The 16,275-nt window shown below is 37.9% G+C and overlaps 1 protein-coding gene across 1 annotated transcript; it reads right to left on the bottom strand.

The window, feature by feature from the left end:
• Window positions 1-312: 312 nt before the first annotated feature.
• On the bottom strand, window positions 313-3,588 carry LOC113288491. Its single transcript, XM_026537539.1, has 2 exons — window positions 3,290-3,588; window positions 313-2,391 (listed from the first exon to the last, which is right to left on the bottom strand). Exon 2 carries the CDS (start codon window positions 2,269-2,271, stop codon window positions 517-519), a length of 1,755 nt encoding a protein of 584 aa, XP_026393324.1. The 5' UTR covers window positions 2,272-2,391; window positions 3,290-3,588; the 3' UTR covers window positions 313-516.
• Between the last annotated feature and the right edge of the window lie 12,687 nt (window positions 3,589-16,275).

Genomic DNA, 16,275 nt, shown 5'->3' on the forward strand with positions numbered 1-16,275 from the left:
TTTGATCAGTTAGGTGAACTAGCTTCCCCCACTTGCTAACTAGCTTATACCCGTTATTTATTCTCCCTTCTAGATTTGACTTCTTGTTATTCATATTTTGTCCTCGCAGTGGGAGTTTGTTATCAGAGATCAAATAAGGTGCCAGTCAGTTGGCGCAGTTCTTGAATGTACCCAGTGAAACTAGTTCTGCAGCAGACAGACTTGTAGCTGTAAACTAACCTCTATGCTAAACACACAAGATAGAAACAAACTAATGTTGATGACCATTTGATTATCCACTCATCTTCAATCAGAAAGCTTCAAGTCTTAAAGTTACTGCAAGCAAATAGCTAACATTAGAATACAATGGAGAGGCTCCCATTTACAGTACATAAATGAGTAGCCAAATACACAATATTATCAGACGTGGGGAATATAACTAAAATTACTAAGAAAAACTGCAAAATGACTACTCTGATTCTAACTAGATTAGATACCTACCTAAAAAGCCACAGTACAAAACTACATTACACAATTCTAAAACTGTTCTATACTATTCATAGCATCTGTTTTGCAGGTCGTCTTATAGTGCCCTGTTTGGTTGCACTTGCTACAATGTACTGTATGCTTCTCTCGGTTAAGGTCCTCTACACAAAGACGCTTCTTTTCAGGCCGTCCTGGTGGACGACGAAACTTCGGTGGTCGTACAAGTCTACTTTCTTCCTCCATTGGCACTTCGCTGTCCTTGCTCCATTCGATTTTAGCTGGGATGGGATGTATCACTTCTGAATACGTCGATCGGTAATTGGCAACAGTGAAATATGGCTCACAAAACTCATAGATATCCTTCCTACACGAAATAAGAGCTGCGACGGCGTGTGAGCAGGGTAAGCCATAAAATTGCCAATCGCGACATGAACAACAACGGGTCCCAATATTAACAATGTCGGATCGGTCACTAGATAGAACCTCAAACTCCACTTCATCTGATCTAAGTACTTGATAGGGAGATGCACGATTAACCGCTTCTGCAATATGCTTCTCAGCAGAGGGGGAAAGCACGGTCATCCACGCCAGACTCTTTGATCGTCGTTCATCAAACTCTTCTATCAACTTACTATGAATTTGTTCCATGACCTGGATTATCGGTAGTTCTCGTGCCTCAAAGATCCACTTATTGAATTCTTCGATGTTTGAGGAGAGATGCCCAAATCTAGCTCCTGCAAAATACGGAAATGCCCACCGAGAGGGTGAAATTTCATTGATCCATTTAGCTGCTTCTGGTGAAACCTCCTCGATTTCCGCCATTTTCTCTTTAAAGCCAATAGTGGTAATGGAATAAGCTGCCTTCCAGAGAAGATGCACAAGCCTCGAGTTCTTGAATTCTTTGTTCACACTGTCGGTCAGATGGCGCATGCAGTATGCATGAGCTGCACTAGGAAATTTCCTTTTCACTGCGTCAACAATACCTTTTTGCTCATCTGATAGAAATGTAAGCTGAGGTATATTTTGGGTATTCATCTCTAGCAATTTATGTAACTCTGACAAAAACCACATCCAGCTCTCATCATTGTCAACATCAACAATAGCAAAAGCAAGTGGAAACAAGCCGCCATCTGCATCAAAGCATGTAGCTGAAAGTAGCGTACCAAGGTACTTGCTTTTCAGAGGAATTCCACCAATAGAAATAAGTGGCAGGCATCCATTCAAAAACCCATGGATCGACGCGTAGAACGCAATGAATAGCCGTTGAAACCTATTATCTCCCCCAGCAGTGAACACTTGTGCGATGCTTCCAGGATTCGTTCTCTTTATTTGCTCACAATATGCAGGAAGGAGGCAATATCCTTCCTCAGAAGAACCATAAATTGCAGCTAATCCCCGTTCCTTTGCTCGCCAAGCCTGCTTATATGGTATGGTGATCCCGTACTTCTTATGTATGTCTTGTAATATATCCTTTGGTTTGTAATTCATGTTTTCCCGTAGACGCTCTTCTATGAGATTCACAATCCAATCAACGGAAGCCTGTTGGTGGCCAATTTGAGCATTTTTACCACATGTATGTGTGCCTTCAAGGCTCCTTATTGTGAACGTGGGTACATTGGGAAGCTTAACTGCACGAATACGCCAAGGACAACCCTCTGTAGCACACTTTGCAAAGTAACGAATCAGATCACTTTTCATTATCCGAAGCTCAAAGTGTTGTGCAATTGCAGCCTCTTTTATTTTCTTGCGGAAAGTTTTCACATCAGGAAACTGTTGGCCAACAACGAAGGTGTGATCCTCCTCCATATGCTAGGAAAAGCTCTAATGCTCCAACTTCTTTATTAGAGACTTCAGTCCCTTGCCACCTATAAGTAGAACTAGGTGGAACCAACTCCTTACAAGTAAAACCAATTGGTCCAAGAAACCCTGCAAGTAACAAAATTAGAGTTAATCTGGGTTGCGCCGATTCTTGAGAATTATGTATGTACACGAATCGGATTCTCCGATACCCGTATCGGATTCTCCGATACCCTTGGATACTTCCCAAAAGCTTATCAAAAATTTATTAGTTTTTCTAAAGGTTGTTTCTTCAGAATTTTTTTAAGGTCTCTCTTGCTTTCACGTGCTTTGTACATGTAAAGAGGAGAAACGCTTAAAAACAAAATGAAGGAGTTTACTTCCCTCATAATGAGGGTTGAGAGAGGAAATTTCAAGTTTGCTAGGAATGTGAGACTGAAATGTTGTCATATATAGGTTTACAATGAGTGTTTCTGGGATTAGATTGAATTTGTGTGCTCTAATACATTCTTAAGTCCTATAAGATTGCATATGCAAATATTTATGTATGCGGTATCCATACGTATCCGTATCCTCAATTTTCGGAGATGCCGAATCGGATTCTTCGATACGTACCGGAATCGGATACCGTACCAGTATCTGTGCAACCCAGGAGTTAATCGAGCTTAGCATCAAGAATTCCGTCAGACAGATCGCCTAGTCCTCATGTTTATATCAGTTTATCTATGACATGCTTCTCCCAGTCAATAGACCATTAAGAACATTTTCAAGCAAATGTAACATTTGCAATAACCAACCCCTTCCACTGTTTGTATCACTGATAACTCATAATAATCATTTTTCATAGAATGTGCACGGTTTTCCTCCATAATCAGCAAAAGAGAATACCATTTTTGTGTGGCTCAGCAAAAATTCAAATTCAGACTCCTACTGTACAAACTTTACTAATAAACCAATGATTTTTATGCCGAAATTCAGTACAAAAGATAGAAATTTACAAAAAAAAAGTAGTATAATAATCACTTACCGGAAGAAGATAGTTGAATTCCCAGATCAGCTCTTCCCAAACTTCTATATCTCTCTGACTTTGCAAAATTAAAGGAGCTTGGAAATATCGCAGAGAAGGGTTTCCGGCGGAATTGATAAGATACAGAGACACTTGAAGAAAAGAAGAAGAAGAATTTCAGATCTCAGGGAAGACCACCAGGAATATTGGGGATTAGAACACCTGAGATTTTTACCTGGTCGAGAGAGGGAAGAAGAAGATCTTCGAAAGAGAGGAAAAACAAGTTCGGTGAATAATTGAATCCTTTTGGGGATTTTGAGGAAAGATTAGGGTTGATTAGGTCATCTAAGGGTGTTACGGGTAATTTAGGGAAAGTTTAAAGGGTAATGAAGGTATTATCTGAGGTCATACTCGAGTTCCCTGAGGAAGCACTTTGGTGCTATTTTGGGTTCCCGTATCCATGCCTCGGTAGGCCTATTCCTATCCTCGCGTTTTTAGGGGCCACTCGAAAGGATTTAGGTGCCAACAATAAAACAAAAAAGGTCACCCAAAGGGAAAATGTAGCCAGCCCTTATCTCGCGTAATTCGTAATGGCGAAATTACCCTTATATATTCGGAGGATATGATAACATTGTTATCCTCCGATTTTAATCGGAAGCCAAAATATTTCCCAGACTTCCGATTGTGGTCGGTGCAGTATTAGAATGATTTTTGTTTCATTTTTTCATTTCTTTTGCATTTGTGAGTTATTAGAGTTATAGAGAAGAGGTTGAAGGAAAAAAGGGAAAAACCATTTTTTTCACTACAAAAATGGATGGATATGAAGAAGAAGGTGAGAATCATGACGAAGAACAAAATGTTGAGGGTTCACGACCGTTTAGAGAAGACGATTTGGGGTATATGTTGAATGATCCAAACTTTTGTGGAGAGGAAAACCTAGACGACCCTTTCATGGAAGAAAATGGAGAATCGCATGATATTGAAGCTAACGATGCATGTAAAACACAGGTATTGTGTTAAGAAACTAAAATACTCGATTTGCATGGTTTGTGTGCTTTTGTAAACAAGAAAAACCGATTATTGCATGCATTGAATGCCATGAACTACCCAGATTCGGTAGATAATTTCTACATTAAACTTACGAATATAACACACTGAGTACCAAATATGTATATTCGGTAGTTCCAAGATACTAGTTTACTGCCGAATATGAGAAAAACCCCAAACTGGTTTTCCAAAAATATCTATATTCGGTAGTTATGTAGAGTTATTTATCTCCGAATGGCCCCAAAAACGAATTCCTCAGAAAATTTCAAAACTCAGTATTCTTATCCTTTACAATCGGTAATAGTTTAACATTATTTGACTGCCGAATATAACAGTGGCCTCAAAATAAAATTTCCGAAAACTTGAAAATCGGATGTTTATCGATTAAAGTTATCTCCCGGTTATTTATATTCGGCTGGTTTACTATATATTTTAGCTTCCGATTATATCATTTTTTGCACTCAGTAAACTGTGTACATTCATTTGCATAGATCGGGTGTTTTGGGTAACCGATAGGATTCCGAATATAGAATATTCGGAAGTTTGACTTATTTAATAACCTCTGATTATTGTATAATAATTTGTTGCTTTCATATGCAGGCCGTTGAAGAGTTTGTTGATGACTTCTATTTGAGGCCCGACACTTCCCTATACTATGCAAACGATTTGGTATACTCATTACTACTTTTTTCTTTTTTTCAAAATTTATATGTTAAATGGTTATGCTTATTAGATTTGTTTTGTTTTATGCACGTTTAGACATTTGGAAGTAAGAAGGAGGCAAAGGAATGGCTTATGAACAAGGAAAAAGATAACATGTGCGTGGTAGTTCAAAATAATCATGTTAGTGACACTCGATTTGAAATGATTTGTGAGCGAGGTGGGACGCGAAAGAGTCACGAGGGAAATAATATTAAGTACATACGGAAGACGAATAGGAAATACCGAAGCAATACCAAGAAGATAGGATGCCCATTTAAGATTGTCTTCTATAAGCCCGATGGTATTAAAGGTAAAGAGTATAAAATGTATAAAGTTGATAACGGTTGTCACAACCATGATGATCCGTTGGATTTAATTGGACATGTAATGGTTGCCAAGTTAAAACCACATCAAATGCATACGGTGAGGTCTATGCGGATCCAAAAAGCGAGTGCGATCTTAAGTAAAATAAAGGCGGACGATCCCGACAACTTGTCTTCTTTGTCTACAATTAAGTCGGCCCTAGATACGATCAAAAGGATTGATTGGGATGGTAGAACGGTCATGCAACAATCGGAGTGGTTAGCGGAGTTACACGGCTACACCTTGAGAAGGGAAGAAAAGGATGGTATAGTGGTTCGTATTTTCTTGGCACATCCCGAAATGATCCAATTGGCTCAATGATTTCATCAAATTTTGTTGATAGATGCTAATTATAATACAAACAAGTATAACATGCCGTTGTTGAACATTGCTTGCCATACTTCGGACAAAAACACGTTTACGATTGCATGGGGTTTAATGGATCATGAGAACAATGTGAGTTTCATTTGGATGTTGGAGACGTTGAGGTCCATTTATAACGGTGATAATTTTCCAAGGGTTATTGTAACGGATAACGATCAAGCCTTAATGCATGCAATAGCGGTAGTGTTTCCGGAAGCCCAAAACTTTCAATGTACGTGGCACATTCAATGCAATCTCAAAACCAATTGCCATCATCATTTCCAAGCTAAAAGACCAAGGAAGGGTACCAAGAGGTCAAAGGAAGAAGATGAGCGCATTAGTAAATTAACCTTGGAAGAACGTAAGGAAGAGGATAGGCTATTTGAAGAAAAGTGGAAGGAGGATGGAATAATTTGGAAAATGTTCATGAAAGCATGGGACAAAATCGTTTGGTCGATGACCGAGGAAATTTACAAATGTAACTTGAAGAAATTTGAGGATGAATACGGCACGGACTACCCAAAACCGGTTGAGTATTGTAAAACACAATGGTAAACACAATGGTTACCCAAACTTCCGAATATGGGCTGTCTAACATTCTATATTGGCCCTTGGAACCACCTAGAGCCAAGGCGTGGTTTGTTTTGAACTTGCTATATTCGGAGGATAATTGTTTTGTAAAGTCCCGAATGTACGATGGCCCAAAAATCAGAATTTGGGAAAAACTTATACTTTTCAAATTTTGAAATTGAAATAATCGGAAGTATATAACATTATATTGTCTTCCGAATAAATACTGGCCCCAAAATGGGATTTTTCCTATATCAGAAATTTTGAGATTTTTTCAATATATATATATATATATATTCGGTAGTGAGTGTACTTCCGAATACTGTGTGTCTACTTAAATATATTCGGGAGCCAAAAAATTCATTAAACTACCGATTATTACAAGTTTGTATCCAGGAAGATATGACCAACAATATTCGGCCGATAACCATCAAATATTTCTCCCGAATACTGTCGATGTTCTTGAGAAATGAAGAACACGACTACATTCGGAAGTAAAGGAGCATGAATATCGCCCGAATCTGAATAAATAACCGAAAACCCTAGAATTATTTTTTCTCGATTCGTCGAATCAAAGCGAAATAAACCCCAAAAATGATAGATTCTTACCTAATTGGGGCCATTTGACTTTGGAGTGGAATTTTTTTTTTCTTCCACAATCGGAAGATAATAGGAAACTGGAAGAAGAAGAGTTGAAATGAGTAGAATTGTTTTTGATTTGGTTTTTATACAATTTTACCATAAGGGCATTTATGTAACTTCAATATCATATAGGGTACCCCTTAACTAGAGTCTTTGGCTGGGTATAAATTGATGGCCCCTAAATCCTTTGGGGTGGCCCCTAAAAACGCTAGGATTCCTATGTGTTCACGTCATAAATTTGGCAAATAAGTTTCCCATTATTGGTAAATATGTCTAATTGGATTAAAAATACATATTTAATTGGGTTAGATGGGACCCTAATAAATAAAAAATACATTTATATTTATGCGGTAGGTTACATATATAGTATTATAACATACTCAGTGGAATCTTTAGATATAAAAATGTACCCTTTCCGTCCCGTATTAGATGAGCTAGTTGGTTTAAATTTTATCCCATAAATAAATGAGATATCTTACTAATCAAGGGGATATTTCTAAATTACCCTTTTAAGAAATACATATAATTTGATAATCATGTTTATATTGATTACGTAAGTGTTTTAAAATGTTTTTTAACGATATAAAGTTTACGTAAAACCGTGGTATAGGTTGATAAATCATTTCTAAGTTTTACTAATTATTATTCATAAGATTTTAATTATAAAAAATACTTAAACATACTCCCTTTTCCTCATTGCCTTAAGAATTGTGCAACTATAACTAGCTCATCTAATTAGAAAAATAAAAAAAAAAATAAGAGAAAAGGAAAGGAAAGGAAAGATTATATAGGTCGAGGTGATACCACCTTTGGTTTTTGTTTGTTACTTGGTCGGTGGTTCCATATCCACCCACAACCTTTTAGTATGTAAATTATCCGGAATTGAATCCCTGGTGCTTGGTTAGTTGGGCTATAATTTAGTTATATAGAAAGAGTGTTCGATTTTTTTATACCTGGCGTCATTAGGGGACGATCCGGAAAGAATTAGGGGCGACTAATAAGATAAAATAGGATCATCCAAAACTAAAATAAAGTCACCCCTTATCTCAATTTTTTTGAAATTTCTAAAATGTCCTCCATAATCGGTAGACAATACTACAATCGGTAGTTTATATTGATGTATGTTGGTTTGTGTTATGAAAATTATAATCGGTAGTTAAAATGGTAATTTCGTGATGTTAATTTTCTATCGATTATGGTAGTAGCCCCAAATTCAAATTATTCAAAAACCAATGGAATTTTGAATTGCTCTATTTGCTCAATCGGTAGTTTCGTCATGTTTATTATCTACCGATTGTACAATCGGTAGTCTGGTGATGTTCACTTATCTACCGATTGTGGTAGTTGCCCCAAATTCGAAATTTTCAAAAACCAATGCAGTTTTGAATTTCTCTATTAGCACAACCGGTAGTTTCGTGATGTTTATTATCTACCCATTGTACAATCGGTAGTCTGGTGATGTTCATTTATCTACCGATTGTGTCAGTTGCCCCAAATTCGAAATTTTCAGAAACCAATGGAATTTTGAATTTCTCTATTTGCACAATCGGTAGTTTCGTGATGTTTATTATCTATCGTGATGTTATATATCTACTGATTGTGGTAGTAGCCCCAAGTTCAAAATTTTCAAAACCAATGTAATTTTAGATTTCTCAAAGAAGAGGAGAACATAATCACAACCGGTAGATAAAAACCAAAACTAAACTACCGATTATGAAGGGACATATAAGTATTTTCAACCTATTTTGTCTTATTATGTCGCCCCTAATTTTTTCAGGATCGCCCCTAATGACACCAGGTTTTCATATTCTGTACATTCCAAATGATGGTTATCTACCATAGTAAGAACTTTACAGTTGATATTGCCTAGTATTTTTCTTGTTGTTGCAAGCATTATGGATAGAAAACAAAAGTTGTTTAACTTTGTTGGGATGTAAAGATGAAGCTAGCTTTAGTTCTCCATCAGCACTTGCTTCTTTCATCTTTTCTTTGCACATTCTCCATGTATAAGAAGGCTCTCTCTATCTGTCTCCATGTGAGTATTAAACAACTCATATTTTCAAGGTGTTATTGTCAAGTGATAGGTGTCTAAAACACTTAATTTTATATCTAGTATTTATGCTTTCTTTGCTATTTTTCTTGTAAATTATATATCTTATGTTTGGTTTTGAGTGTTTAGGTACTTTGGAGTCATTTGGAACAAAAGAAGAAGAAACGTCGCTTAAAAGGCAAAAAGGTGCAAATGATGTTGGAGACGAACTATTTCTCATTATTTGCTTCTATCTCTTAATTTCTTTCTGAAAAACATGTCGGCTTTAGTGATGCAAATATATGTCTGAAAAGCACGATTGTTTTAGTGGTGAAGAGAAATTGTAGAGAAGAAGTGGGTCCGAGATGTAAGAGACGGTTGATGTTGGTGGAAGGATTCGAAGAAGAGCAAAAGCGTCAACTCTCATGTGCAATTTCTACTGGGAGCATGCGGAGCCGAGCCAAACCAGCGATAGGAGACAACTACCGCAGCTTAGTCTAGAGAACCAAGGGGCTGACATCTTTGTTGTCCCTTATCTAATGAGTGGGTGCTGTCTATCCTGAGTACCCCTTATCTACTTCACATAAGTGGCTATATACACTTTCATTTTACTATAGAAACCTAAATTTCAGAGATAACAAAATCATTGGTTTTTATTTCTTCACCTGAAACCCAAAATGGCTGCGGCTTGAGAGAGGACGGAAGGAACTACTGAGTTCAGATTCGATGGAAGATGAGAGTGTGAGATGCAGAAATCAAAGAATCGATGAATAAACTGATGGGGGTTTTGAATCTATTGCAGTCAAGAACAAGATGAAGAGGAAGATAGGGTTTTGTTGAGGACGATCGATTTAAGAATCTGGTAATGTTGATGATTGATTCAAGAGTTGATAAAGCTTGGGTGTGTGCTTAATCTCAAGGATTTGTGTTGTAATTGATTCTTAAACAACACAGTTAAAAGGTTGAAGATGATGTTGCACTCAGATGGGGTTTTGAGTTTGTGTTCAACTGAGAATGGAGAGAATTTAGTGGTGTTTGAGACCAGAAACAGGGAGGAAATTGAGATCGGTTGTCAACCGATCAAATTTTTGCGCCGCTGCCGGGGAGGCATACGACTTGTTATTAAGTTTTTAGTTTCTTATCATTACTTCCGTTTCCATATTTGCTTTTTGTTTCTTGTCTTGTTTCTCACTTGTTTGCGAAAATTGTTTTCAGGTACCTAATCCCTGGCTTCTAAATATTGGAACTATCCAAGGTGCGGAATAGCCACTCGGAGAGGCACAATACTCCAACCAAGTCAAGGTATAGCAGAAGAACAACAGTTAGAAGTGGAAGAAGAGTTACAACAAGAAGTTCTAGAACAAGAGGAACCGTTTGAACAAGAACCACCTTTTGAAGAAGAAGAAGAAGAAGCAATGGGTGATGCAAATCGTACACTCAAGGACTTGGCATCTCACAAGTTGGATACACAACAAGGGTGTATTCAAACAAACTCTACGTTTGAGATCAAGACGGGGTTGCTTAGAGAATTACCAAAGTTACATGGCATGGTGAATGAAGACCCAAACAAGCATCTTATGGACTTCCACACCATTGTCATGGCCATGCTTCCAGCGGATATTGAAGTGGATGGTGCAATGTTGAAAGTTTTTCGATTATCGTTGATGGATAGTGCTAAGGATTGGTTGTGTTATTTACCTCCCGGAAGTATCAAAACATGGAATGGGTTAAAGAAACTCTTTTTAGAGTGGTATTTTCCTGCATCAAAGGCTACTAAAATTTCCAAAGAGATTTGCGGGATGAAGCAAAATATGGGAGAATCTTTATATGAATGTTGGGAACGATACAAGAGATTGGTGGAAAGCTTCCCTCATCATCAATTCAGCGACGCGATGATTATCCAATACTTCTATCAAGGACTCCAATCAAGCGATAGGAATATTTTTGACGCTGCGGGTGGTGGTGCACTAGTGAGCAAAACGGTGGCACAAGCTAGAGAATTGATTGAAAACATGGCAGCGAACTCCCAACAATTCTTGAGTCGTGGTTCGGATGTGCTTCTTAGGAGAGTAAATGAAGTGAGCGAGGTGGAGGAACTTCGTCAACAAATGGGTAACATGACAGCTATGATGCAACGAGTTGCATCCGCAGTGATACCAAGTTCTTCTCAAGGGTATGAAGACTCCAATGAACAAGCTAATGTGATCTTCCCAAATCAGCAAAGACGGTAGGATCCCTACTCCAACACTTACAATTCGGGATGGAGAGATCACCTTAATTTTAGCTATGCGAACAATCAAGGAGCGGTTCAACAACCTAATTTCAACCATCCGAGTGGATTTCAACCTCAACAACAACAATTCCAGCCGCGTCAGCAATTTCACCAACCACAACAACAACATAACAACCTCAAAATCAGGGATCAAGTATGGAAGAGTTGCTGAAATCTTTTATGCAAAGGATGGAGAGCACGGTTAAGGAGTTGCAAACTCAAGTTAGTTCTATGGTTATTGAGTTGAATCAATTAAAGGCACAAAATAGTGGGAAACTCCCTTCTCAACCTATTAATCCAAAAGGGGATGTGAATGCTATTACGTTGAGAAGTGGTTCACAACTTGTGCTACCCGAATTTACTGATTCGGGAAAGGTGGAAACACCAAAGGAACCTATTTTGGAGGAGGAGAATGAGGATTCTCCCCAAACTTCTGAAGTACCTATTCCTAACACTAAAACTCCGGTTTCTACTTATGTTCCTCCTTTACCTTTCCCTCGCAGATTCGCAAAGTCCAAGATGGAGGAACTAAAAATGGAGATTTTAGACGTTCTAAGAAAGATTCATGTGAACATACCGCTCGTAAATGCTATAAAGCAAATGCCCAAGTATGCAAAGGTGTTGAAGGACTTGTGTACCAACAAGAAAATGATCAAAGACAATGAAGTGCTAAGTGTGGGGGAGAATGCTTCGGCAATCTTACAACACAAACTCCCACTGAAATGCAAGGATCCGGGTAGCTTTGACATTCCAGTCACAATTGGTAACACTACATTTAACAAAGCTATGTTGGATTTAGGTGCATCCGTTAATGTTATGCATGCGTCCATGTATAATTCACTTGAGTTAGGTCCTCTTAAAAAGTCTGGAATTGTGTTGCAATTAGCCGATCGCTCTAATGTTTACCCAATGGGTATTGTTGAGAATGTTCTTGTGCAGGTTAATCAACTTGTATTTCCAGCTGACTTTTGCGTGTTAGAGATGAATAAAGGTTCACCGGACTCGTCTCTTCCATTGCTACTTGGATGTTAATAGACACATTTTTGTGTCTGAATTGTCCTCAGTGTCTCTATTGCTAGTGCTTGATTTTGTACTTATTATGGTGTTTTTATGTTTGTGTAGGTGTTTTTGGAGAAATAAACTTGTGCGGAAAAAGTTTCTCAAAAAGTGATATTTGGACCCCTGGACGACACGGACCCCATATTTGGATAAGGGACACCCAAGGTTATGCGTAGCCCAAATTCATCCTCAGCACCCAAATTTGTCCTCAGCACCCATCTGCTATTCGCACCCCAGAAAAGGATAGGGGCACTTCATCTTCAACATTTCAAAAAAATATTTTGGCGGGAAAATATTTCCATTCTCTGGCAGATTTTTCGATCGGATTTTGGAGGAGTTTTTGTGCGGTTCAATCGCTGAAACTTAATGGGTAGTTGTGATATGTCCTAACAGAGCTGGTATGGGTGTTTGTTTCGATCAAATTTGGCTTAAAAATCCGTGAAAAGAAAACAGGACAACATGTTCATGAGAGGAGCAGTTCACGGGATTGCATGAGTTTTTGGAGAATTTAAACGTGTTCTGCTCATGTTTGATGACTCGAGCAACACTTTGTACCTTGACAAAGATAAATAAGGAGATTTTGCAGATGTAGAAACGCGTGAGAAGCTAAATCAGGGAAGAAAATATTCCCAGAATATTTTCTTTACTGCCCCGAGTTCAATGAAGAATATTGAGAATTATGGCGTGATTAAATGAGGCTGGGGAGTATAATAGATTGCTGGGATCATAGAGAAGGGGGACGGAGAGTTTGGGGTCAAGAGGAGAGCTCAGAAGACCAGAATCAAGAGTTTTCAGAACTCTGTTTCTGCTGCTGCACCAAGAACACGAAGAACAAAAGACCACCAGAGGCAGTCGTTTATGAACAGTGACAACGCCAGCCACGTGAGGGTCGCAGAGTTACAACAACAACAGTTCTTTTCTATCGTTCTTTCTAACAGTGTTTTGCAACAATTATAAACGTTGCAAACACCCAATTTTCATCATTTTCTCCATTTCATCATTTGTACACCTACTTTGAGCAATGAAATCAACTTTTGAGCGTGTTTCCAACATCATGATGAGCTAAACCCAATCCTTGGGGCTATGGAGGAAGCCATTGTTTCGGTAAAAGTGATATATTTCTATTAATTAATTACAACAACTCTATTATGATTTTTGCATTGAACTGAAAATTGTTTATATGATTTTGATTAGTTAGGTGTATTTTCTCTTGATAGAATATGCTTACTTTAGGGTTTTGATATTTGCTTGGATTAACATCTATTCTTTGGAAATCTACATGTCTAGGCAATACTATTAGAATCAATTTGAATGTTGAGTTGCATAATTATTGTTTTATTAAATCACTAATATCAACCAATGGTGGAATCCTAGCCCTATTCTCTCCATAATTTTCACAACATCTTTTTAAATTAGTTCGCTATTTTTATTTATTAAAAAAAATCTAAAAATCCGCTTTTACAAGTCTTGAACGAATCATACTACTACAACAACTTTGAAAAACATCATCAGGCGTCCCTTCATGAAAACGGCGAAAACTATTATTGATGTGGATAAGGGAACGCTAACTATGGAGTTTGATGGAGAAATAATACGTTTCAAAATTTTTGAAACGATGAGATATCCTAGTGATGTCAAATCTTGTTTCTCCATTGATTTTATGGATACATTAGCACAACAAGTGTTTGAATTGAATGGTGGCGATGCTTTGGAAACCGTTTTAACTACATCCATGGATAATGGTGTAGAGTGTGGTAATGAATTCAAGGAATCCCTTGGTGATCTTAATTCACTACAAGGATGCTCGGAAACTCATAATATCTCTTTTATTTCTTTACCATGCAGCGATGAAAAACTTTTACCATCTATTGTTAAATCTCCAAAACTAGAATTGAAACCTCTCCCAAGTCACTTAAAGTACTTGTACTTGGGTGACAAGGAAGAGTTACCTGTGATTGTTTCTAACGAGCTTAGTGAATTACAGGAGCAAAACCTTCTAAGGGTGCTAAGGAAGTACAAGACGGCTATTGGATGGACGATTGCTGATATCAAGGGTATAAGCCCTGCCGTTTGTATGCATAAGATTCGTTTGGAGGACGATGCAAAGCCTACAAGGGAAGCGCAACGTCGTTTGAATCCTCCCATGATGGAAATTGTGAAAAAGGAGATACTCAAGATTTTGGAAGTGGGTGTTATATACCCCATATCCGATAGCAAGTGGGTAAGCCCGGTGCAAGTGGTACCAAAGAAATCAGGTGTGACGGTGGTGGAGAATGATAAGAATGAACTTGTCCCAACTCGTGTGAAAACCGGTTGGAGAGTTTGTATTGATTATAGAAAATTGAATGCCACCACTAGGAAAGATCATTTTCTATTACCTTTTATTGGTCAAATGCTTGAACGTTTAGCTGGACACTCTTACTATTGCTTCCTTGATGGCTATTCAGGTTATAATCAGATTGTGATAGCACCGGAGGACCAAGAGAAAACCACTTTCACTTGTCCTTTTGGTACTTTTGCTTACAGAAGGATGCTGTTTGGCTTGTGCAATGCTCCAGCTACCTTTTAAAGGTGTATGATAAATATCTTTTCAGAATATGTTGAAAACATAATCGAAGTATTCATGGACGACTTTAGTGTCTTTGGTGATTCATTTGACCTTTGCTTGAACAATTTGTCACTAATCCTTGAACGATATGTTGAAACAAATCTTGTGCTGAATTGGGAGAAGTGCCATTTTATGGTAACTCATGGCATAGTTTTAGGCCATATAATATCTTCTAAAGGCTTGGAAGTTGATAAATCTAAGATTGACCTCATTCTTTCTCTAACCCCTCTCACTACGGTGAGGGAGATACGTTCTTTTCTTGGACACGCATGTTTTTATCGTAGGTTTATCAAGGACTTTTCTAAGATAGCGTCACCACTTTGTAATTTATTGCAAAAAGATGTGGTTTTTAACTTTGATGAAAAGTGTGTGGAGGCATTCAATCTCTTGAAAGATCTTTTGATTTCATCCCCTATCATTAAACCACCAGATTGGAGCAAGCCTTTTGAGCTTATGTGTGATGCTAGCGATTATGCGGTTGGTGCGGTGCTTGGTCAGCGTGTGGGGAAGATACCTCATGCTATTTATTATGCTTCTAGAACGTTAAATGAGGCCCAACAAAACTACACAACCACTGAAAAAGAGTTGTTAGCCATTGTTTTTTCTTTGGAAAAGTTTCTCTATTATCTAATTGGTACAAAAGTTGTTGTCTTTTCTGATCATGCATCACTTAGGTACTTGCTAATGAAGAAAGAAGCGAAATCGAGGCTCATACGATGGATTTTACTCTTGCAAGAGTTTGATCTTGAAATCAAAGACAAGAAAGGAATTGAGAACACCGTTGTGGATCACTTGAGCCGTCTTGCTGTGGACAAGGAAGTTATCCCATTGCGTGAAAGCTTCTCGGATGAGCAACTATTTTCAATTGCCTTTGGAGAACCATGGTATGCTGATATTGTTAATTACTTGGTGTCTAAACAAATACCAAAGAACTTGTCTCGTGCTGAGAGGGACAAACTTAAGAAGTTGGGAAACCAATACATATGGGATGATCCATACTTGTGGAAACATTGCAGCGACCAAGTAATAAGAAGGTGCGTTCCCGATGTAAATTTAATTCTATATTGTATTTTTGTACTCTTATGCTTGCGGAGGACATTTTTGGAGTAAGAGAACCGCTCACAAGGTGTTTGAAAGAGGTTTCTATTGGCCAACCTTGTTTAAGGATGCATATATATTTTGTACAACTTGTGATAGGTGCCAAAGAATAGGCAATCTAGGTGCTCGAAATCAAATGCCACAAACTTTTATTCAATTTATTGAAGTTTTCAATGTATGGGGTATTGATTTTATGGGTCCTTTTGTCAACTCCCTTGGGAATTTTTATATCTTACTTGTTGTTGATTATGTCT

The sequence above is a fragment of the Papaver somniferum genome, chromosome 6 (genome assembly GCF_003573695.1).
Source record: "Papaver somniferum cultivar HN1 chromosome 6, ASM357369v1, whole genome shotgun sequence".
NCBI classification, from domain to species: Eukaryota; Viridiplantae; Streptophyta; class Magnoliopsida; order Ranunculales; family Papaveraceae; genus Papaver; species Papaver somniferum.